Source organism: Petaurus breviceps, unplaced genomic scaffold (genome assembly GCF_028583685.1).
Source record: "Petaurus breviceps papuanus isolate PSGF00001 unplaced genomic scaffold, PetGlider_PUasm1.0 98, whole genome shotgun sequence".
Lineage (NCBI taxonomy): Eukaryota > Metazoa > Chordata > Mammalia > Diprotodontia > Petauridae > Petaurus > Petaurus breviceps.
Genome location: NW_027187460.1, coordinates 6,368,059 through 6,394,181, shown reverse-complemented (window position 1 = coordinate 6,394,181; position 26,123 = coordinate 6,368,059). Strand labels below are relative to the sequence as shown.

Sequence of the window (26,123 nt, the reverse complement as noted above, 5' to 3'; positions counted from 1 at the left end):
AAAACCAAGCCAATACAGGGGAATCTTTAATTGCCATTACTATCACATTCCACCCCTCCAGGATCCTTGGCCTTACAATCTCAATCTAAATGGCCATGGATCCTGGAACAAATAGAGGCACTATGCTTTGTACTCCTTACAGACTACGCCATAATGTAATGTAATGCCAAAAGAAGGCAACTTCCCAGGTTCAAAATACCAGCATAGGTGCTCTCTATTTTATTCAGTAACAAACCCAGAACAGAGAAGATCAAAACATGACATCATTCAAAATACAGCATTTACTAAGTGTGATTAAATCATCTCCAAGGCCTACCCCACCCCAGGACTTTCCAATCATTCAATCAATTATAAAGTCTCTGTTCCAAATACTTCTCCACCCCTAGGCTATACCTTAATTAAGTCCACCACAAAGCCCCTCTTCTCAAATGGAGATTAGTTTCCAAACATAAGTAAAATACATTCATTTGCTCAACCATAGAACACAAAAAGGTCAAAAGTTCCCCACCCCTGGATCGCAATTGAATCTACCCCAGAGTTACATCAAGTTTAAACACAGCACTTAATACCCAAATGGAGGTCTTTTCTTCATCTTGACACGAGGCAAGTTCTCAGCAATCTTAGTTCCTGGAGAGACAAGGCTTAGCAAGGCCATAAGATACATTGCCAGTCCCTTCATGAATTTATCCTCTGTCTGTAGAACAGTCCTAGAACCCCTGAACACATTAGCAAAGCCCTCTCCCAGGATTTCTGTAAACATACAACAAGAAAATCCTTCTTCAGGGCTTCTGAACCAACAGAAAGGCTCCCAGACCCCTGCAACAACAGCACTGTCCTTCACCAGTGGACAGTATTCACTCTCAGTACTGTCCCTCACCAGTGGACAGTATTCACTCTCTGTCTGCAGGACAGTCTCAGGCCTTCTTAACCAAATGCCAGGTTCCAGGACTTCTTCAACAGGACAGTCTTTCACCAGTGGACAAATCTGGCAAAATAACATCAAAACAGACAGACAAAGTACCAGCAAAACAGCCATGTCTCCTCAGTCCTTGGCAGCTCAGGGGGCAGGTCTCAAAAGTCCAGGGCAATTCAAAGCGGCCACCAGCAATCTCTTAGTCTCTCCCTCTCCACGAGGAGCTGCTCCCAAAAAGAACTTCCGCCTCTCTCTTGTCTCTCCAAATCTACGTCACCAGCTCCTCCCAGTCAGGACTTTCTTTTCACATCAAAAAGTCCATCCCACAGGTGGGATTAACAAGCTCTGGGTTTTAATACAATCAATTTGAAAACCAAGCCAATACAGGGGAATCTTTAATTGCCATTACTATCACACGTAGTAAATAAAAGAATGATGGACTTGAAGTCAATTGGCATCTGGGCTCAAATACTACCTCCTACATTTACCAATAGAGTAAATGGTAAAACTCAGAAAGTAAAAAGAATCCACAGACAACAAAAAAATATATAAACTGTTAGAGCCAGCAAAAATCTTAAAGTCATCTAACTCCCACATTTTATAGATAAATATTTATAATATACTATTAATCCAAATTTATATAGTGCTTTATAGTTACCAAAGCACTTTCTTCATAATAACTCCATGAGGAAGGTGGTAAAAAAAAAACTCCTTAAGGATAGAGACCAAGTCTTCCCTAAAATTTCTATTTCTCAACATCACCCAGAAAATTACTCTGCACACAATAGGTAGTAAATGTTTGTTGAACTGAATTTCTTGAATTCCATTTTTGGAGCATGTAGCCCAAGGGTCAAATAAGATCCCCTATGTTAGTCTTCACTTTGCATTCTACTCAGCAATGTAAGACAACACATTTTATGAACTAAGAATGGGACTGGTAGGTAACTTATTTGAGCTATATCTTGACTTAAAAAAATCACTGCTTCAGGAAGGGCACAAACACTTCCTCTTGATGGGAAGTCTGAATTGACAAGCTTATTAATAAAAAGCATCTCCACCTTCCCCACCTCTCCCCCAGGAATTAGAGCTATAAGAAACATTAGAAATCATAAACCCAGCCATTTCAGGTTAGATTGCAAAGTAATGCTGTACAAACAGCAAGCCCTCAACAGTCACTTACTGGATTATCCAAATATCTCAGCCTTATTTAGAACAGTTTAATATCATCTCCACTAATGAAGCATGAGAAAGAGCAGGTCATTTATAAAACACAGACAATCATGAAAATGAAGAGAAAGAAAAATAAAGACTCCATATTCCATCCAAGGATTCCTTAGATCTGCATTGGAAGCTTTCTTCCTAACAGGCCACTGACGAGGTATTGAATAAGCTCATTTTCTCAGGTCACTCTAAACACAGTAAAATGTTAAGTGGTACTTCAGAAAATACATTTAACATTCTCCATCACAGGGAAACAACACTTCTGAAACTACAGTAGCTTTATTATAATTTCCAGTTACATTTATCTCTTTAAAATAGATGTTATTTAGCTACAGTTACCAGAGTACAGAGGCAGCTAAGTGACAACAGAGTATAGAGTCCTCGGCCTGGAGACAGGAAGATGTAAGTTCAAATTTGGCTTCAGATACTTACCAGCTGTGTAACCTTGGGCAAGTCACTTAACCTCTATTTGTCTCAGTTGCCTCAACTCCACAGCAATGGTAATAATAGCACCTACCTCTCTAGACTGTTGCAAGGATCAAATGAGATAATAGTTGTAAAGCAATTACATAGTACCTGGCATGTAGTAGACACTATATAAATGCTAGCTATAATATTATTATTAAATACAAATCTTTTTCCCAAATCAATGGATTAGATTTAAAGTGCAACACTATGTCCCAGGGATGGGGAACCTGAGGCCTCAAGGCCACATGTGGCTTTCTAGGTCCTTAGGTATGGCTTTTTGACTGAGTCCAAGTTTTACAGAACAAATTCTTTTATTAAGGAGATTTGTCTTGTGAAGTATAGATGCAGAATAAAAAATTGCTCACATTTCTAGAGCACTATGTGGTTTACAAACTACTTTGAAATCTTTTATTTCATTCGCTTCTCACACCAATGCCATAGGGAAAGTAGAACAAGTATTGTCTGTTTTACAGATACCCTTTGCAACCAAACTCCTTGAAAAGGTCATCTACAGTGACTGCTTCCACTTTTTCTCCTCTCATCCTCTTCCAATTCCCTTAAAATTCAGCTTCTGATTTTATCATTCCACTAAAACTCTCCAAAGTTACCAATGACCTTAGTTGCCAAATCCAAAGGTCTTTTCCCAGTCTTCATTCTTTCTCCTCAACCTCTCTGCAGCCTTTGACATTATTGATCTTCCTTTCCTTCTTAATAGTCTCTTCTCTCTAGGTTTTTAGGACACCACTGGTTCTCCTTCTGCCTATCAGACCACTCATTCCTCTTCAGTCTCCTTTACTGGATCCTTATCCATCCTCCTCCACACCCTCTAACTATAGGTGTCCCACAGGGTTTGGCTCTGGACCTCCTCTACCTCTATACTACTTTCCTTAATGATCTCATGAGCTCCCATTGATTTAATTACTATCTTTACGCTGAAACTTCGAATCTACCTAGCATGCCCTATTCTCTCTGTTGATCTCCACTCTTACACCTTCAACTACCTTTCAAATATCTCCAACTAAACTATTTAGATCTCTACATGGGAAGATGATACTTATAACTCTTAAAAACTGCATCATTAATAGTACAGCTAGAAGGAATATACATAGAGGATGCAGGGATAAGATGAATTTTGAGGGAATGACATAAAAAATTACAGGATGAAAAAGGAGTACAAGAAGTGCAGAAGGAAAAGAGAGGTAGAACTGGGAAAAATTATTTCACATGAAGAGGAAAGAGGAAAGACCTATAACAGTGGAAGGGAAGATGGGAGGGTCGGCAATGAGGATCGCTTGAACTCGACTCTCAAAAGCATTGGCTCAAAGAGGGAATCGTATATATAATCAGTTGAATATAGAAATCTATCTTACCCACCAGGGAAGCTGGACAGGAAGATATCAAGTAAAGAGAGAGAACTACAGAAAAGAGGGAAGATCAGGGGAGGTGGTAGAAGCAAAACACTGATGAAGAGGGAAAGGGTGAAAGGAGAGAGAGAGGAAAAGCATATCTGTTTGCCTGTTGTCTCCCCCTTTAGACTGTAAGCTCCTGGAGGGCAGGGACTGTCTTTTTCTTCTTTTTGTATTCCAGCATTTAACACAGTGCCTGGTGCATAACAGGCATTTTATAAATGCTTACTGACTGAATAAATGAACCATTAAAATTATTGCTCAAAATGACACTCACACCATTACATTTTCCACTATATTGTCCTGTTTGGGCCCTCTATAAATAAGAGCATTGAGAGGAGTCTGGTGATCTACCTCCAATCACTCTAACCAGAGCAGAAGAGAAGGCTGAGAAAGGTGGTGTCAGTCAAGGCCTGAAGTACCAGCATGCCGATGAGCTTATCCTTGCTCAGAGCAGCAGAGACAAATGAAGATCCAGCAAATAAGACTGAGAAGGAATGATTAGACTGATGGAATGAGCAAGCAGAGAGAACAGTGATCATGAATAAGAGAGGAAAGAATGTCCAAGAGAAGAACTTGACTGACAGCATCAAAAGCTGCAGAAAGGTCAGGAAGGATGAAGATTAAGAAAAGCAGGATCTGGCAATTAAGCAACCACTGCTCGAGTCAACAAGCAACTTTGAAGAAAGTAGTTTCAGTTAAATGATACCGTTAGAAACAAAAATGAAGAGGATTTAGACGAGAGAAGCGAGTGGGAAGAGGTAACTACTGAAGATGGTTTTCTTGTGAAGTTTAGCTGAGAAGAAAAGAAATATAGGGTAACAACTGGTAGCAATAGTCAGAACATAGGCAAGAGAATAATCAAATTTTCTTAAGTCAGGAATTTTCTATATGGGAGAAATATCCACATTCAAAGGTAAATATTGTTTTGAGAATTTTAAGCACAAGTACAAGTTAAGTATAAGTTCGGGAGCAACTAGGTGGCTCAGTAGATAGAGCACTAGCCCTGGATTCTGGAGAACTGAGTTTAAATTCAGTCTCAGACATTTACCAGCCATGTGACCCTGGACAAATCATTTAACCTCGACTGCCTCCCAAAATAAATAAATATTTTTTTAAATATAACTTTTGGGAATTTTAAATAATCTGAAAAATATATAAAGTTAGAAAAGTAGCTTGGATTTTTTTTAAAACATCCTCAAGAACTAATCATCTCAATTCCTATTTTTGCTCTCAAGACCCTCATTTTATAGATGAGTTAACAGTACAGAGCAATGAGGTGATTTGTCCAAGGCCACAGAGTGATTTAATATCACAGTTAGAATTAAAACACAGATCTCCAATGGTCTTTAGAATACTATGGAATTATAAGAAACAAAACAAAAAGAAAAGACAAAACAAATGTTTAGGAAGATAGGAATGAAAGATAAAAAAAAGTCAGAAAAAAAGTCATTCTTAAAGACAAGTAAATTCTGAAAATCAGAATTTATATACAGGACTTCAAGGTCAGTCATGCTACCTCAGAATCTTTATAGTAAGACTCCTAGGACTGGGACTAAGAAAACCTGGGTTCTCATCCCAACTCTGCTACTAACAAACTAGGAGATAAAATTCATGACAGAGAATTTTCTATTTGACTGGCTTCTGGGGGGCCCAGGATGACAGGAGGCCAGATTTGGGGGGTGCAGAGGAAGTGATAAGGGAAGTCATTTCACTTTGCTTCAGCTCATATAAATTTCCCAGGTTTTACTGAAACTGTCTCCCCTTCATTATTTCTTACAGTACATCCATCACAATCATAAACCACAGCTTGTTCAGTCATTCCCCAACTGATGGACATCTCTTCAATTTCCAATTCTTAGCCACCATAAAAAGAGCTGCTATAAACATTTTTGTACTTTTAGGCCCTTTTCCTTTTTCTTTGATCTCTTTGGGATACAGACATAGTAGTGGTTTTGCCAGATCAAAGGGTATGCAGAGTTTTATAGCCCTTTGGGCATAGTTCCAAATTGTTCTCCAGAATAGTTGGATCAGTTCAAAACTCCACCGATAGTGCATTATTGTACCTATTTTTTCACATTCCCTCCAGAATTTGTCATTTTCCTTAGAATGTTAGTCACTTAATCATATACATACTAAAATTAACTCATTTAGGGGCAGCTAGGTGACTCAGTGAGAAGAGCACGGACCCTGGAGTCAGGAGGACCTGGGTTCCGATCCGGCCTCAGGCACTTGACACAATAATAAACTAGCCGTGTGACCTTGGGCAAGTCACTTAACCCCAATTGCCCTACCCTCCCCCCTCCAAAAAGCAAAAAATTTAAAAAAAATAAAATTAACTCATTTTAAGTAAAGGGAGGGGAGTCTACCTCACAATAAAATATATTATAATGACATAGTAGAAAGAATTCTGAACTTAGAATCAGAAGACTTGGGTTCTAGGCCTGATTCTGTCAATAATTTTCAATCTGACCTTAAGCAAATCATGTCAACCTTCCTTAGTACTCTAATCTGTACTATGAAGGGATTGGATTATATGTTCTCTAAGACCCTTCCAGCTCTAATCTTATGTTCCAAGGTTCCTTACACTTGATGCATTCTATGATTCTTTATTTAATTTCAACTATAGTAGAAATAGCCTGCAAAGTGAATTCAAACTCCATCTCTAATTCTGCTTAACAATATAGCAAATAATTCAGTTCACTGGATGCCATTTATCTTTTAATAACAGACTTTGGCCTGTTACCTGTACCTAGTAGCCTCCAAATTGGATTGTAGGGAAGTAATCTACTTGGAATTTAAAAATTGTTTCAGCTGTTGCAGAATGAAAATTTTAAGTTGTTTAAAATAATTCACTAGATGCGCTACAGAGGCAAATATTAGTCAAAATGTTTAGAAAATAGGGGATTCTGGTTCATGAAATTTTCTAGTTAATTCAGGGTTAACCTGAAAAACACATTTCAGTATTAAGATGCTAAAAAATTTTATAGAACATATTAGCCCATTTTCTTCTGACTTCTGCTATGACTTTATTCTTGAGTTTCATCAATTCAATTCTCAAAGGAGTGTGGGATTTTGTTCTGAAGAGAAATGTGATTTCATATTTTTTCTTATAGGAAAGACTCCACAGTATAAATTCCTTTCACTGACATAGTTCAGCAACTCCTCTGTAGCTTACTGTCCTAGACCAGGGGTGGGGAACCTGTGGCCTCAAGGCCACATGTGGCCCTTTAGGTCCTCAAGTGCGGCCCACTGACTGAATCCATACTTCATAGAACAAAATGTAGCCCTTTGATTGAATCTAAACTTCACAGAACAAGATTTGTTTGAGGACCTAGAGGGCCACATGTGGCCTCAAGTCCCCACCCATTACTTAGAGTATTAACCTAAAGGTTAAGTGACTTGCCCATGATCACAAGATCTAAGCAACAAGACATAACCTATATGTAGATGTATGTGATGAGACTCTTATAATTAGATGTCTAATTTTTTATCTGCTTAACTTAAATAACTAGTAAATCAAATAACATTTCCAGAATAAACTTAAAGTCATAAATCCCTAAAATGTGCTATTGCATCTTATTTACCAACCCTTAACTTTTCCTTTAATTCAAGATATTTTCCTCTTATCCTGTACTCAGCTGCAAAAGGAGACTAGACTCCTTTCATTTACCTACTTAATTTTGTGTCAAAACCCTCCTGGGGCTTGTGCCTGGCTCTTTCTAACTTGTCTTCAAAGACTAGGCTGACATTAAAGTCCCTCCACGTTTGCTTATCTATAAGCTGCCAGTAGCTTTGATTTTTTTTTCTTTAGGAAGGGAAAGTCCTTTCTATGACTGCTTCCCTTTAAACTTCTCTTCCCCAGCAAGAAGTCATGTCCCCATCCCTAGCTTTCTCACTCAGCCAGCAGTTTCTTTGTTCTCTCTCTCTTCCTCTCTCTCGGCAAGAGTTTCATTGCCTCCTATCCAAAAGTTGGCTCTATTGCGAGAACCAAGAGGCAAGGCACCAGGCATATTTTCCCCTAAAAGTCATAAAAATACCTGTTAACTACCCTAAGAAATTTTCTATCTCTAAAACACCTCTGTAGGTTTTTTTTTTAATTTACAGAAGTGTCTCATAGAATGTTTTATTTATAGAAGTTTCTGAGAGAAATGGAAGGGAACTAAGAAATCATCAACTCTAACCCCTTCCCCCTTTTTTCTTCCATATGAAAAAAACTGGCAGAAGGAGAGAGCCAAGTGATGGAACCAAGGCTCCACAGTGCTGGTAGAACCTGGATCAAAGCCCAGGTCTACCAACTCCCAGTCTAGTAAACTTTATAAATTCCAGTAGTGTAGAGAAATATTAAATTATTGTCCTGGATTACCTGGGTCCTCTACTCCTCATCTAATTATACCTAAGTGCCACCTAAGTAATGGTGGTAAATGCTTTTACATATAAATACCTTTTATTCAATTGATATTTTCCTGTAAAGCCCTGCATTAAAGGGTTGTGAGTTCACCATCACTAGATGTCTTTTAGCAGAGCTATGATCAAGGAAACTTTGAGAGAACTCATATTATAACTTGGGCTTAAACTGCATAACCTGTCAGATCCCTTCTGACTTGAAGATTCCTTCTACCAATGCAGATCATAAAATCCCTACTCCTCTTTCTGTGCAACTCTCATCCATGTTAGCCATAAAAACTCCACACCAATTCCATTCAATGCACTGGGGGCCTTCCTTTCATTCTTTTAGTATCTCAGAGGTACATATGTGCCACTGTCCATTTGTTGATTCTCATTCTCTCTCTGGTGATACAGGGGCTGCACACAAACCTACTCCCACTCCTGAGTGGCACAGAAGCTTCAACCAATCCCATTTCCAACAGGTATGTACCACCACACCCAGGTGATTCTCATTCTCTCTATCAGTCCACTATTTTTCCAGTAGTAAAAATCCTTGGCAATAACTTTTACATCATTTCTCATTATCAACCACCCTACTTGAACTCTATCACCTCACTGCTTGATTTACTAAAGACAACATATATAGGAAGATTAACTCTATCTGGCCAAATACATACAAAAGAAATTTATTCTGTAGATTAAACAGTATTTCTAAAGCACTTAAGCCCTGATTCTCAAGATATTTCAAAACAGCAAAGATTCCAAAAAGCAAAAAAGAAACCAGTCTTTAACCCCACCACCACCACCAAAGGTAACCTAAAAAATATATACATACAACTAACAGGTATGCAAATCTACTTTTTCATTTCTACAAAAGTCATTCAATAAGCATTTATTAAGTGTCTACTATGTTCCAGGCATATGAAAATGGACTTTGCACAAAGAAAGCATAGTTTTGTTGAAAATCTAAGAAGGAAAAATGCACCTTTCCACAGATAACATTTTATAGTGAAACACATCTTTACAATCACACAACTACTGATGGGTTTAAAAAAAAAAAAAGGATTCCATTCTGTTTATTGTTTACTTTTTTCCAGGTTTTTTTTAAGTTTTAAAATTTATTTTAAATTCAGATATAAAAAAGAAAAGAAAAAACATTGACATGTATACAGCAGAACATAAGAGAGGATTCAATATAAAGCAATAAACTTCCATTTCAAGAAAATCTATATAATGAATACTACGCATTATTTTCAAAGCTGTCCATCTCTGCATCCTTGTATGTTTTCTTTTGTCCTCTGCTATGCACTTTTGACTTTATTTTCCCCCTTCCTCCTCCTACCACCCGAAGGCTACAATTAAGCACAGATGTATACACACACACACACACACATACCCATAAATAAACACACATATACACATAAACACTCAAACACATATAAGACAATATTATATTTATTTCCACTTGTCATCTGTTCCTCTGAAGGTAGATTGCATCTTCCTTTATAAGTTGTTTTTCTTATGAGATGTTTCACATTCCCTTCTATTTTTTCATTCTTCACATATCATTTTATTATTTCTTGGTCTCTTAATTCAATGGCTTCCCCTTGCCCAATTCTAATTTTCAAGAAGTCATTTTCTTCCTTAAGATTCTGGATCTCCTTTTCTTTTGGGGCAGGTGACCATCTGATGTTACTCTTCAGGGCTGGAGAGACTTTTATTGCTTCAGTATCCTCCTCTAAGGATGAACCCTGGTCTTCTCTATTCCCATAATAACTGTCTATATGGTTGGGTTCTTTCTCCTTTGCCAACTTTTTGTTTTTTTAATTTTTAGCAGCTTATTATAATCACCTCTAATCCTGGGGTGTGGGGGATGGTGCCTCTGGCCTCTTGCCAGAGGTCCTTCTTGCTGTTATTTTTTGAGCTTTGTCTTGGGCCCAACCTCTTCACTCCTTTCCCCTTCCAAGCATCTCAGCAGCACAGCTGGGTCTAGCATCCCTTTTCAGCAGAGGCTCCCTCAATCTTCTCCCATTCACACACCCAATGCCCAACACTGTCCGGGAGGTGAAAATTCCTAAGGCTCTGTTCCAGGCTTACTCCCATCCCAGCTGCCCCCTAAGGTTGTAGCTTGCTGTTTCAGGGGAGCTAGCCTAGAGGTGTTTACACTTCACTGGGGCCGAAACTCCATCCTGGGATCTTTCTCTGGACCTTCTCCAGTTGTCCCTGAAGGACCACTCTTCTGTTTCAACTCTTGTTTATTTTTGCTGCTTTATGCTCACTGTGAGGCACTATTTTGTCTTGTTTGTGGAGACAATCTGGGGAGCTTGGAATTGTCTGACCTACTCTGCCATTTTCCCAGAATCCTCTGTGTTAACTCATTTTTTTTAAAGCATTTGACATGGTAAAAAATAAAATAGAATGAATACTTGGAGACCCAGACAAAGTCTCCCACAAGAAAATTAAAATCTGCTGAGAACTGATATCAATAATGATGACACATATTTGCCTAAAGGTAGTTGCCCCTACCTACCTCATGGGTAATGTGCTATGGAAAATTCCAACAAAAGAAGTATTCTCATCAGTTCTGTGATTCTCAAAAATCCCTTCATTTGCAGATGACATTGTACTAACTCCAATAAGTCCCAGAACACTAAAAAAATCTCCTCAGTGAAATTGATAGTAATGTGAGTGAAATCAATCTAACCATTTACACAGATAAAACAAAGTGGATGAAAAACAATATTGGTCAGACTATATAATGCAGCTATAAAGGCAACTTAGCAAACTACTTTGTCAACATGTATTTATTAGACAAATGATACAACAAACTGGGCGGAGAACTGATAAGAAGAAATGGAAATAAATCACAAGTGGAGAACTACAGAGGGCTCCTAATGATTACAAAGTGCTTGTTCCTTAATCCCCAATATACTTCTGATGATGCCAGATGTTTGTGAATCATGGAATACTACAATTAATTCTCAGGGTTATTAAAATTACAAATAACCCAAGGGACAACAGAAATACACATAACAGGTGTATGCTGGGTATAGCATGTTATCAACAATGATTTATACACAAGAAGTGGCATAAAAGACTACTAATACCTAAAAATCTATGAGTCTGTTAAATGTTTTCAGAGCTCTAGGGGAGCCTGTTATTTAAAGAACACCTGCCGTGAATTCTTCTACAAACTGAAAAATAATTTTGAAACACAAGTAAATTAAGATGTTGCTATCATTTTATAAGTTCGAATTTTTGTAAGCAAAGACCTAAAGTAAAGAAACCTATAATGCTAAATCATTACATTTCTTGTCCAAATTTCTAGTCTATTAATCAAGTCATCACTGGAATAAAAAAGTCAAAATTTTGTTCTCAAATAAAAAGAATGCATTTCTATAAAAGAGCAGACTTGATCAAGAATCAAAAGCATGTTCTATTTCAGAAAGTCACTTCCCTCTTTCTTTTTATTATTCAGTCCCATCAGAACTCATTATTTTCCTGCCTGTTTATCTGGCAAGCATACAGTAAAATAAGCCAACCAGAGAAGAGAATCTTGCTGGGAAAACTGAAACACTGTTAAGCTGAATTTCAGTTTTATAGTCAAATACAGTATAGAAACCAAAGATACCCATCTGCTATAGCATTTCACTACTGACATCTAGTGTTGGTGAAATGTAACAGAAGAAATGTATTAGAAAACTAGTACCAGAAAACAGCCCACATATTGCAAATGGAAACATATTATTTTTATACAATAAATGCAGTCGTACACCTACACATGAAAACAACTTCACAGCATGCCAAGAGTTTTGATGCTAATTTCAAAAGGCAATTCTAGTCCTTAAATAAGGCCACCCTCTAAGATCAGACGTGCATAGCAAGTCACTTAAGGTAATGATCTGCAAGGCTCACAGAGAAGGTGCATCTGCTGCAAAATACCTCCCTCATACAGATAGCATGCTGCCTGAAATTCTGTTAGCTTTTTATTGTTTGCTTTAAGTGTTCTCTTTTAAAATAAAAAAAAGGTTTAGATGCCTTGTGTAATGAAAAAGAGTACTAGCCTTAATGTCAGAATACATGGGTTCAAGTTGCAGGTCTCATGACCCATGCATGACTCTGAAACAGATAACACTTGTATGATGTTTGGCTCAAGAGGTTACAGTAAGAATGAAATAACATAACACTGAGAAAATCTTTTGCAATGGTTAAGAATTTTGCAAGTGTATTTATATTATTTATAATATAACATATTATAAATATGTATAAATAGAAATAATATATCATTTTAAGCATAAAAATAGTAGCAGCTAGCATTTATATGAAGCATCCCAAAAATCTTTTTTTTGCTTTTTTGCTTTTTTTTTTTGGAGGGGCAATTGGGGTTAAGTGACTTGCCCAAGGTCATGTGGCTAGCTTTTGTATTAAGTGTCTGAGGCCAGGTTTGAACTCAGGTCCTCCTGACTCCAGGGCCGGTGCTCTATTCACTGAGCCACCTAGCCGCCCCCCAAAAATCTTTAATGGATTAAAATTGAATTAAGACTTTTGGCATAGTTTATAAAGAACTTTTAAGTTTTCAAAGGAAACAGGCATCTCCTCAGTCTCCAGCATTATTAATAAACGAACTTTCCAGGTAATTGTTTCCCCATTTAAGTGCCAATTTTTTTTCTTTTAATTTCACCTAGACAGAAAACATTCTAAATCATAATGCATATTTCTATTCCTCTGTCTTCTAAGACAGAGATTAGAGGGTAGGTTTAGAGGCTGGCCCAGTAATTTAACTGAACTAGAGAACTTCCTGATGAGGAAACTCCCTCTCACATCCACACTGGCACCTTCTCTGCATTTAACTGCCAAGTCTCGTCAATCCTAGCTTCACATCTCTCATATTTTCACCTTCTGACATTACCACCACCCTAATGAAGACCCTCCTGACCTCACTGAGATGACTCCAATGGCACCTACAGGATAAAATATAAAATTCTCTTTTTTGTTTTCAATAACCTTCAAAATGTGGTCCTTCCTACCTTTCCAGTTTGGGGGTTTGGGTTTTGGGTTTGTTTTTTTACACCATACTCTTCTCTACATATTCTATGATCAAGTGACCCTGGTTTTTCATTGTCCCTCAAACAAGACACCTCATTCACAATTCCTGGCATTTTCCCTAGCAGTCCCCCATGTCTGTGGTGGTCTCTTTCTTCATCTCTCTGGCTTCCTTCCAGTCTCAACTAAAATCCTGCCTGCTCCAAGATGCCTTTCTTGGCCCCCCCTTAACACTAGTCCCTTCCATCAGACATTATCTCCAACTTACCCTGTATCTGTCTTCTACATAAACAGTTGTTTGTATGCTGTCTCCCACATTAGGTTGTGAGCTCCATGAAGGCAGGGACTGCAGGCCTTTCTTATATCCTCAGTGCTTAGCACAGAATGAGTCCTTAACAAATATTTGTTGAATGACTGACTGACTTACTAAAGAGAGGCACAAGAGAACTTAGAAGTTAAGTGACTTGGGGGGGGGGGGGAGAGGGTGGCACCCACAGCCTCCAACCTTGGTTTTCCTGGCTTCTAGACCAGTTCTATACACTACACTATGCAATTTCTCAAGGCAAAAGATTGTATTTTTTCTAGGTAACTCTGAGATATCATTGTGCATATACTTACTGAAGTTGCTTTTAAATAACAATACCCTCAAGGGCTGTTAAATTCTTTAGTGCTTCTTGATCCCCCAGAGGCTGCCACAATTTCTGTGGTCTTTGTTCTCCCTATCCAGGAGTCATTTCTTCAATAAATTCAATTCAGCAAGCACTCATTAAGTATCTATGTACAGGTAGTGAGGGTACAGAGGAGAAAAACAATACTGCCCCTGACCTCAAGGGTTTATAAAATGACAAGTCTGAGAGTTACCCTCAGTGGAACTGCCTCTAGCAGTTTCCCTACTGATACCTAATGCTCTGATTCTAGTTGCTGTCATAATAAATAAGCATATTTGAATTGTGTCTAAAATAAACATAAATAAGCTTATAAGGAAGGTCGAAGAAACTATCTTCTGAGTTAGAAACATGGAATTTGTGACAAAAAGCTATGATATGAAAGGAAAAACATCAGGTTTGGACTCAAAAGATCTGAGTTCAAATTCTGCCTTTGCCACTTACTACAGTAAGACCCTAGGCAAGAAACCTCAGTTTCTTCCTCTGTAAAAGGAGGGTGTTGGGCCAGATAACTGCTAGGGTCCCTTGGAGCTCTAAATACCATGATCTATTTTGGAAGTTCAAACGAATGTCTTTCTTCCTAACCCAACAACTGCATAGGGGATTACTGTAACTGTCAAAGGCACCTCCATCCTACCAGTCTCTCAGGCTTGCAACCTAGGTGCCATCCTCAATTCCCCACCATCTCTCACTCCCCATATCCAAACTGCTGCCAAGGCCTTTTGATTTCAGGAACTTTGTGACATCTCCCGAATATGCCTCTTTCTTTCCTCTGGTACCTGAAACTCTGGTGCATACACTCATCACTTCACACCTTGATCACTGCAATAGCCTGCTGGTGAGTCTGCCTGTCTCAAGTCTCTCCCCACATTAATCCATCCTCCATTCAGCTACTAAAGTGGTTTTCCTAAAGCACAGGCTTAATCACATCACTCAGTAAAGTCCAGTGGCTCCCTATCATCTCCAGAATCAAAGAGAATGTTCTGTTTGGCATTCAAAGCCTTACATAACCCAGCTGCCTCCTACATTTCCAGTCCTGAAACAGGCTCTTTGATCAAGTAACACTGGCCTCCTGGCTGTTCCATGAACAAGACACTCCATCTCTCAGGTCCAGGCCTTCTCTCCAGGATGTCTACCATGCCCAGAATGCTCTTACTTCTCTACTCTAACACATAACATTTTTAGCTTCTTTTTAGTCCCAACTGAAATACCACCTTCTACAAGAAGTCTTCCCCAAGCCTTCTTAATTCCAGCACCTTCACTCTGTTAATTATTTCCCATCTTTCTTGTTTATTACTTGTTTGCATGTATTTGTTTGCATTGCTGTCTCCCCTATTAGCTTATAACTTCCTTGAGGGCAGGGACTGTCTTTTGCCTCTTTTTGTATCCCCAGCACTTAGCACAGTGCGTGGCACATAGCACATGCTTAATAAATGTTTACTGATTGAGTTACTGATAGTTGAGTTTGCCAAATAAGTAACCAAATAAATTAGGTATTATTGTACAATACTCTTGAGAAGACTAACAGATTACTATGAATCAATTTTTCAGATCACTAGCCCAGTATAATATATGAGGCTTGATCCTTTGAAAAGAAAGAAAAGAAGACAAAAGGAAGTCAAACAAATTTGGGTCTGTTTCAAAACTCTACCAAGGTAAAATGCCTGCCTTACCTACAAAATGATATTGAGAGGGTGAAGCAGGGCCCACTTCCTAATCCCTCTTGCCCTTGGTAACAATCTCTATATCTTTTGTTTTATTTAAACACTTTGGTTTGTACTTCTCTAATATAGCACATGAAAACAAGAGATCAAATAATTTCTATGCTATTAAACCACATGCCTACAAGACTAGCCATGGTTCCTTCCAGTAGCAGAATTTACCACAAAATAACATCATGTCCTCTGTTCCTGGAAGCTTGTCTTCCACGCTAGCTTCAATGAAGTGAGAACACCTACAAAGGGAGGCTAGTGTCACTCAGCAAACACTGAAATAGACACAACTAGCAAGACAGCAAAAGGAAGTCATGATTAAAAACCAGAATACTGGTTAACACTGGCTAAGCCAAACATGCTTTCCTATACCCTGGCTCTCCTGGGACTTAAGCAATTGCTATTCAGATCCACTCACCAAACTCTTTGAACTGTACCTATAAATTAAGACTACAGTGGCGTGTGACTTATTTGGGAAATGCAAACTTCGGTATAGTTTCATTTAGAGAGAGCAATAGTCATGCATTCCACTGATACTTCCACCGACTCTTGGCTGACTCAGACTGTTAGACTCTGACCAGATCAAGCTGTTCCCTCCACCTGGACTCAGTTCTTTTAGTTGGCCAAAAAGTGCTTGATTCCATACTGAAGCAAATTCTTTTAAAAGTAAATAGTTATTAAAAGTTTGAAAAGCATTTAATTATATAGGGTAAGTGCTGAATCCAATAAGAAAAGGCGGTATTGGATTCATCAAGAAAATGTGCACACCTTATTTTACTCTTTTTTCACAGACAGGTGGCACTCGTCTGCCAAAAAAATATTAATAATTTTAGAGCTTTTGTGGTATCTCATTCTTCAAAAATCTTAGAATATCTCCCAAATATTATCTCTAAACTAGAGAAAAGAAGATGCTCTAGGTCCTACAAAGAAAGAGTCCAAAAAATGGTGTCTTCGCACTAGTTTAAAGGTTTCTGAACACAGCAATTGAGCAGTCAACTAATATTCAAAGCAAAGCTCATGGTCCAACATTATGGCTTGGCTAATGTTCAAAATAAGTTAAAATATTTACTAAGAGCTATCAGCTCTTCACTTTCATGACTTTATCTTTCATGAATGACCTCCCCTCTCCTGAACTTGCCCAAGTAGGACATTGATAGAGCTAGCTTCCTTCCAGTCACCCAGGGTTACAACCTCAACACCATCCTCCACTCCTCACTGTCACTCATTCTGCGTATCTACTCAGTTGTCAAATCTTACCATGTCCTCTCTCCAACATCTCTCACATAATTCTTCATTCCACTCACAAAAACACTACTCTAGTTCAAGCCCCCATTATCTCTCACCTGGACTGTTGCAATGACCTTCTGATTGATCTTCCAGCCTCATCTCACCCCATTCCAATCCATCCCACACACAGTTACCTACCAAAGTGATCTTCTTAAAGTATAGATCTTAAAGTGTCATACCTCTACACAACAAATTCCACTGGCTCCTTATTATCTCCAGGGTTGAATATAAAGTGTTTTGTTTGACATTTAAAGCTCTGTACAATCTGTCCCTTTCAACCTTTCCAATTTTAGTATGTTCTCCTCCCCTCCATACATTCTACAATTCAGCCACACTGGCCTAGTGTGTCCTCAGGCAGGACACGCCATCTGGTCTCCAGGACTTTACACTGGTCATTACCCACACAATGCTCTCCCTTTCTAACCTTTGCCTATTAGAAGCCCTGGCTTCCCTCGAGATTCAGCTCAAATGTCATCTCTTCCAGGAGGTAGTTCTTGGTCACTGCAGGTGCTAGTTTCTTCCCTCTAAGATTACCTTCCATCTTCTCTGCATTCATCTTGTATGTCCTGATTTATACAGGTCGTCTCCCTGAATAGAAAATAAGCTCCCCAATGACAGGGGGTGTTTTTGCTCTCCTTTTGTTTCTCTGGTCTTAGCACAATGTCTTGCATATAGTAAGCACTTAATAAATGATTGCTGACTGACTGAGTCACTGGCAAATTATAGACTCACCGATACAAGGGACTTCAGAGGTCATCCAGTCCAACCACTACCTGAGCAGGAATCTATTCAAAAACATCCCCGACAATCTAGGCTCTGTTTGAAAACCCTGAGTTGTGGGAACTTAACAGCTAAACCTTAAATAAAAAGCTATATAGTCCTTTCTAAAATCCAGTAGCCAACAATGAATGTAATATTCCAGAAGGTCTGACTAGAGCAGAGAACAATGGATCTATCACCTCCCTTAGTCTGGACCCTAACTATAATTCTGTGAATTTAATCAAATTACCTTTCTTTGGCCACTACTCTTCACAGTGTTGAGCTATCTTGCCTTTGTAGGCCCTAAGCACTCCCATAACTCCCCCAGTATTTTTATATTAACTATTATCTAGCATGTCTACCTCAGTCTCTATTTGAACAGCTGATTTTTTTAACTCATGTATAATAAGACTGCAAAGTTATCCCTATTAAATGATATCTAAATTCAATGTTGGAACTAGGATGAACCAAAGTTTTCTAAAGTCCTAAGATCTTTCTAGTATGCCACCCAAACTTTCCAATGTCAGAAACAAAATCAAAAAACTATCTTGGGGGCGGCCAGGTAGCACAGCAAATAAGAGCACCGGCTTCAGTGTTGAGAAGACCTGGAGATCGAATCCCGGGCTCGGACACTCAGCACCACACCCAGAAATAACTGGCCGTGTAACCTTGAGCAAGTTACTTAACCCCGATTGCTTAAAAATTAAAAAAAAAAACTATCTTGAAAATAATCATATTTTATTTCAGGGTCTAAATATCTGACAGGCTTTATTTTTGTTGGCCCTCTCTAATGCTGAGAGCAAGATGGAGACATGCATTCTAGTTAGGATCCTAGATAAATTACTGAACCCCTCTGGTTTTTTTAATCTATAAATAAGTTCAATGTCTTCTGATTCTGAATTTAACATGATTATCAACTTACTAAAGAAAATTTCATTAAACAAATCCTTATTCTCATTCAATTAGTCAATTAAATATTTTAAAAGGACGACATCACATGTTGAATTCTAGAAATTAAATACTAGAAACCTAACAGACTCACACATTATTATGTACTTTTTGTATTTTGCATCATTTCTAACCATTCTGGAAGACATTTTGGAATTAAGCAAGAAAAGAATTCCTAAAGAATTCTTATCCTTTGGCAATTCCTCTACTGAGCATATAAGGCAAGAAGGTCAAAAAGAGAAAGAAAGGTATCGTATATGTAAATATTATAGAAATGGAGCAGCTAGGTGGCACAGTGGATAGAGTGGCTGCCCTGGAATCCAGAAGACTAATTTTCCAGAGCTCAAATTCAGCCTCAGATATATACTAGCTGTGTGAACCTGGGCAAGTCACTTAATCGTGTTTGCCTCAGTCATCTCATCTAGAAAATGGGAGAAAATAGAGAAGGAAATGGGAAACTACTCTAGTATCTTTGCCAAGAAAACCTAAAATGGGTTCATAAAGAGTTGGACACAACTGAACAACTATGGCAACACAGATAGAGACAGAGAAGATATAGACATATCAAAAAAGTTTTTTTTAGCATAAAAAAATCTGGAAACAAAGCAGGCATCAATTTATTGAGGAAAGGCTAAATAAATTATGGTACAGGAACTAATGTATAATGCTCTATAATACTCATTCATAGAAACATGGGAAGGCTCGTATAAACTGATTAAGATTAAAATAAGAAAATAAAAGAGAACTGAATTGCAATGACTAAAATAATGAAAAGGTAAACAACACTAAAAGGCAAACAAACTCAGATTCATTTCAATGATCAATCTTGGTCAGTGAACATATGATGGAACTCAGCACACTCTTCTCGAAAGAGAAGTAAGGGACTACAGGAAAGGAATATTTGTACATGCTGTCAGATTCAATCAATTTATCAGTGAATTTTGCTGAACTGCTTTTCTTTGTTGGAAGGGCTTATTAAAATTTAGGGTAAGAAGAAGAAAAATCAGGAAACAATCCTAGTATAGAAAGCAACAGTCACAAAGAATTCTTTTTTAAATATTGTAAATGTCAAGTCACAATAAATTAAACACTTTAAATTGCATCTAACAATTGATGGCTTCATTTTTTTAATTATAACTTCATTGGCTTTAACTAAGCCAAATCAAATGCTGAAAGACAACAATGAACATTAAGTGTATCAGTATTTGGAGTATGGACAAAGTATAAATACTACTCCAGCTTAGCCTTGGAATCATTTTAATTGTATATGGTTAACTAACAATGGAGGATCACAGATACCATTACCTGGCGAAGGTTGATATAAACAGCATTCTGAAGAAATTCTGATGCTTCCATGCTCCTCTTCTGAATTGCAAGGACTCTCACTGCTTTGACACAAGCTTCCAACTCAATTACACCAGCATTCTTATACTGAAGGACATGAGAGAGAATCTTAAAAAAATTCTAATAAATAAAAAAAACTTCTGACCTTTCAGACTTTAAAACCACCAATTCTGCTCAATAAGACAAGCCAATTCTCTTCGGTCAGTCTAAAATTGGGTTATTATGATTGAACAGTGGAAGATTAATCAAGTTATAAAATACCATTATCATCATTGTTCATATTTTTATAGTACTTGGATGTTTGAAAAGTACCTTCCTTGCAACAGCCCTAAGAAGTAGGTAGTAGACACTTAACACAAAAAAATAGCCGTGTGACCTTGGGAAGTCACTTAACCCCAACTGCCCTCCAAAAAGCAAAAAAAAAAAATTATTAAAATTTAAAAAAAAGAAGTAGGTAGTAGACGTCTAACAATCCATTTTTTTTATAAGTATGGAAATTAAGACTCAGGGAAGTTCCCTAGCCCACAGTCACCCAGCTAGGAAATGTCAGAGGTGGAATTCACTGGTTCTCCTGGTTCTAAGGGTCCAGTGTTGTTTCCATAAAAAGGGCAAGAGGCTCTAAAGGAGAGGACACCAGCCAGAAGCCCTGGACTCCAGACCTGGCTCTGTCACAGAGTAAGTATCATCTGCATTTTCCAGACAAGAAAAATGAGGTTCAGAGACAGGCAGCGACTTATCCATGGTAACTTGTTAAAAACAAGTAATTATCAAATCCACTATGCAGTTTGAGTGGCAGCACATCACAGTGGATAGAGCGTACGTCTTAGATCAGGAAGACTTGGGGTCAAGTACAAATTTTGACATATTTGCTGTGTAAACTTGGCAAGTTACAATATGGCAGTGCCCTGGTCAAACTTTCTAAAACAATAAGCAGCAGGACAATTGCTGATTTCACTGGTGGAGAGTATTTCCTTATTAGGCATCCCTTACAATGATGAAATCACAGGTGGGGACCCAAATAAATAAATAAAAACTATGTGTCCTGTCTAGTAATGAATGTCTACAAGACAGGGGCTAACTGTAGCTAAATCATTTATAACTTAGGAAGTAAAGATATAATTTGGTCATCTTTCCCATTCAATTACTTTATAATGTATAAAGCTGAGAAAAAATTCATGATCAGAGTGCTACAAAGGGCAATTCTGCCCATTTTTCCTCCCTTTTCAACATATTTAATGTAAATAGAATTTGAATTTTTATACATCTTATTAAAAAATATCATTGAAAAATCTAACTATTAATACTTAAATGACTACCAATACATAAACCAAAAATCAATCAACTTTTATGCCGATTTAATAATACAATTTCAAAATGTTTGGTCAGAATAATACCACAAATATTAACGGATTTCATTTTCCTTCAAAGGACTTAAGATGGTTTCTATCAAAGTGAGAATGTAAGTCATCTGAGTTTTCCTCCCTCCCCATCACCACTTTCCTGTTATCAACTGATCACACAAAAAAAATTACATAAGCAATGACAAAAAAGGCACTTGTCAAAATTGGGCCAAGATATCAGAAAAGAACTGAAAATTGTCAATTTAGAAGAATCCAAGGTTAGAAGCCATGGTCAAATTCTTTTTTAAACTATAACACTACCAACTCACTTATGTAATGCTTGACAATCACAGAATTTAATAGGTAGAAGAGACCTCTGCTAAATGCTTCCTCTGAAGCAAAATTGTAGCACCAAGGTAACCTTGGGTTCTCAAGACTATGTCAATGAGCTGAAGCTCTATCAAGTCCTCTAATGACACTGGAAAGGACCAGATGGCATTGTCCAAGGACCAGTCAAGCTAAGTGCAAATAAAGTTAGCACCAGAAGGTTAACTGCTACCTATTTAGGTAAGGTAGGGTCATAATCTACATCAAGAAAGGAAATTTTTTAAAAAGGGAACATACACACCAAAGAAATCATGAATCTTCTGAAATGTTAGAAAATAAATCTTTATAGCTAAAATTTTCATAGGACCTCTATTCAAAACTATGGAACTCCAAGGTTATCCACAACACAGTTTGGAAACACAGCTTGACAGAACTTGTTATTTGATAGCAGGTATTTTGTTTTATTTTGGTTTTCCAGACTCCAGTATATTGTTAAAGAGTATTGTACTAAACATTCAGAGACATGGATTCCAATCCCAGTTCTATCACTAAGTGTATGAAATTTTGATGAGCAGCTTAAGTTCTCTATCTCAGTTTCTCATCTATGAAATGTATAGGAGCAGCTAGGTGGTGCAGTGAATAGAGCACCAGCCCTGGAGTCTGGAGGACCTGAGTTCAAATTCAACCTCAAACACTTAGCACATTTACTAGCTGTGTGATCTTGGGCAAGTCACTTAACCCCAATTGCCTTGCCTCCAAAAGAAAAAGAAAGAAATGTATATAAGGGCAGCCAGGTGGTGCAGTGAGTAAGAGCACCGGCCCCAGAGTTAGGAGACCTGGGATCGGTTCAGACTCAAATACTTAACACCCACACAAAATAACTGGCTGTATAACCTTGAGCAAGTTACTTAACCCCAATTGCTTAGGGGCGGCCAGGTGGCGCGGTGACTAAGAGTGCTGGCCCCAGCCTCGGGAGACCTGGGATTGCTTCCGGCCTCAGATACTCCGCACCCACACAAAAATAACTGGCAGTGTAACCTTGAGCAAGTTACTTAATCCCAATTGCTTTAAAAAAAAAAAAAAAGAAATGTGTATAACAGCAAAAGCAAACTCTTATTAATCACCTAAGTGAGCTAGGTACTAGAAGGAATACAAAGTATAGATAAGATGTGCTCTCAAGAGACTTACAAAATAGCTAATACCAACTACCCTTGCCTAATTTGCAAAACTGTTGCGAATGTAAAGTAAGACACTGAATGTAAACTGTGTTCTGAAAATGTATAAATGTACAAATTCAAGGGACTGATACACAGATATAACATAAAAACAAAACTGACTTTTTTTTAAAGTGGAAATACAGTATCATACCATGTCAAGTCTAAGTTTCTGTCTGAAATGGTATGATTAAATGAAAAATTTTCTATTACATGAAATCACCTTGCTATAATAAGAAATTGCTTCTTTATATTTATCAATGATGTCTTCAGGGCTAAGACAGTTCTTGGCACGTCCTATTTCTGTACTGGTGTCTGCATTTATGCCATTCGTGGTAAGAGCACCTGTGGAAAGGAAGGAAAAGAAATAGCAGTGTCACAATTTTTCTGTTTACTACCATCATTATTATTAAAAGCTGATGGTACAAATATGATTAGCTTTTATCACATCTGACAGAAATTTCAAAATCTTTTACAAATTTTAGTGACCCAAATCTCTTTAAAATAATGTTTTACCATCAAAGCCAATGAATTAACAATAATTCAGAGGAAGTTTTCATCCCTATTAATATACATGAAATTCATTAATGGAGGTAAGACACTTACAACAGCTAACTTAAATGCTCCTTAAGATAATGACAAAACCATCATGCTTCATCCTATTCTTATAGCTCTCAATAACCTAAGGCCATACTACATGCAATCAACATCTGTAGGTTGAATTTTACATAAGTTTCCTTGCAATTTTGCCAACTTCATATACATTTAACAAAAAGTAGCAGCAAAATATTTAAATTTTTCAGTCACATAAAGCAAAAGAGGATCAAAGAAAATGTAGTACACATGCATATACCACTTAAGTGAGGAAGGAAAGACCACACTAACACATGACAATGAAAAAAAAAAGGCTATTTATTCACTGGGATTTTTTTCTCCTTTATGACTTTGTGAAACAGTTAAACCAGGCTCAAGCAGGAAGAGATCCACTAGTAGTAAGAGAATGGAATGTCACGCTACATTAGGGAAGGTTGCTGGATACTATGGCAAGCTCTCAGTGGAAGAGGGAGTCATAACTAGCATATCTCCACCATAAAAGAATGCCATTATGGATAGGGAAGCCACAAGAGAACAGAAGAGTACCTACCACTCCTCCCTTTTGTAGTGTTTTTACTTTCAAATGCCTTTTCCAGCATTGAAATCATTCCTACATATTCCATTTCCCACTTCACTCTTTGGCTATGGTACCCTGGTAATCTTTGGCCCAACTTAACTTAGCAGGAATTCTGGTTTTTCTAATTATAATCATGTCTTCCTTTCCCCAAGATAATTCTTCCTGGATCCTGCCAAATGGCCTTAGTGGGAAAAGCCTGAAAAATGGGGGTGGGGAGGGGAGTGAGGGGAGAAAGAGGAGAAAAGGGTAGACGATTTCTTTTTTAAAACTTCACAGGGACTCCAAAGGCATGCTCTTCTGGTACTTAAATTTTAAAATGCTACTTGCAGGGCCATTAGCTAATCTTTTGAAGTAGTATTTCTCTACTGTCCTGGGAACTCTGGTGATCCACAAGAGCTTGTTTTACTTTACATTATTCATATCTCTCATATGACAAACATAAAACTTTTCTTTCTAGCACGAATTAACAATATTGAACAAAATATAGGCATTGTCCTACTGATGTCTCAAAGCAGCTCAATTCCTCCTATCAGCTGTTATGATGTGAACACCAGAAGCAGCCTAAGGCAAACACAAAGGTGGATGACCTTGATGAGGAATACTTTAATGTTACTTTTCATATTCTACTCTCCATGGCACTGAGGCATTTATTTTGCTATGTCAACTCAGCAGTGGACAATAATAGTAAGGGAGTGCAATTTCCAAACATTGTCTAGGATGTGCAGTTGCTCTGTCCTGGACTTTGGGGGAAGTGGGAAAGAAGTGTTATTGAAGATTCTTCTTCAGGAACACATGATGATAGAGATGTTCCATGGGGTCTTCTGCCTAATCCAAATGGCCCATAAGCCCCCAAAAATGTTAGGTAATTGTGTTCTAAAGAATTCCACAAAGACAGAGTTCCTTAAGACTATCAAAGAATAAACTGCAGTGCCTCTTTTTTAAAAGAGAGGAAGTCACTAGTAAATAGAAATCAGTCAATGATGATTTTAACTTCAATATCTGGGCAGATATTATAAAAAAGTCCTGGAAAATTAACCTAGAACAGTACAATCTATAGAAGGATAATAATCAAAATAGATGTATAAAGAAAATCATGTCAGATCAATTTAATTTCACTAAGTAATAAGAATAATAGGTCATGTAGACAAGTATAAGCAATAGAGGAAATCTGTCTCAACTTATATGGCTTCCAATGCCATTCAATAACACACTCAGGAGTAAGGTACCTATTTAGTCCAGAGTGCTGACTTTCAGGGCTAAACCAGGGACAGGTCAAAACCATAGGTTAAGGGAAAGGAAAAAAAAAGGATTGGATAGGAGAGCACCAAGGACAGAGAGGAAATAAAACAGGGGCAGCCAGGTGGCGCAGTAAGAGCTCCGGCCCCAGCTTCAGGAGACCTGGGATCGGTTCCAGCCTCAGATACTCGGCACCCACACAAAAATAACTGGCCGTGTAACCTTGAGCAAGTTACTTAATCCAGCTTGCTTTAAAAAGAAGGAAAGAAAGAAAACAGAAGTTGAGAAAAATGAAGCAGACTCTAAAAGAAAGACAAAAGATAGAGAAGAACAGAGAACGAGAAAGAACTATGTAAATGCTATGCCTTTCTCTAGTCTAGTGAGCAAAGAAATGGGACCATCCATGGCAATCATTTATCCATATGGTACCCCAGGTGGGTCAACTGGTTGAAATGCTAAGAGACTATGTTCATTAAGTATATAAGTAACACTAGGAAGAACACCCTGAAATACAGGAACAGAGAGAAAAGAATGTTAGTACTAGAAGGGACCTTCAAGATCATCTAGCCTAGTGGTGTGAAACAAATAGAAGCAGGTGTTACAAATCCTTACATAAGGACCCCCGCTGCCACATACTGACTTATAAAACCACATGTTAATATCATCTATGGTCTGTTGTA

General features: G+C 37.8%; 1 protein-coding gene across 3 annotated transcripts in view; it reads right to left on the bottom strand.

Annotated features, from left to right (window-relative positions):
* Nucleotides 1–26,123, bottom strand: part of TRAPPC9 (trafficking protein particle complex subunit 9) — a 1,063,197-nt gene that overhangs the window by 966,034 nt on the left and 71,040 nt on the right. For all 3 annotated transcript variants that reach the window (XM_069081231.1, XM_069081230.1, XM_069081232.1), the window contains 2 exons: nt 23,260–23,381; nt 20,117–20,242 (listed from right to left, as the gene is read on the bottom strand). In XM_069081231.1, the coding sequence (XP_068937332.1) occupies nt 20,117–20,242; nt 23,260–23,381 (248 nt within the window). The remainder of the gene's footprint in view (nt 1–20,116; nt 20,243–23,259; nt 23,382–26,123) is intronic.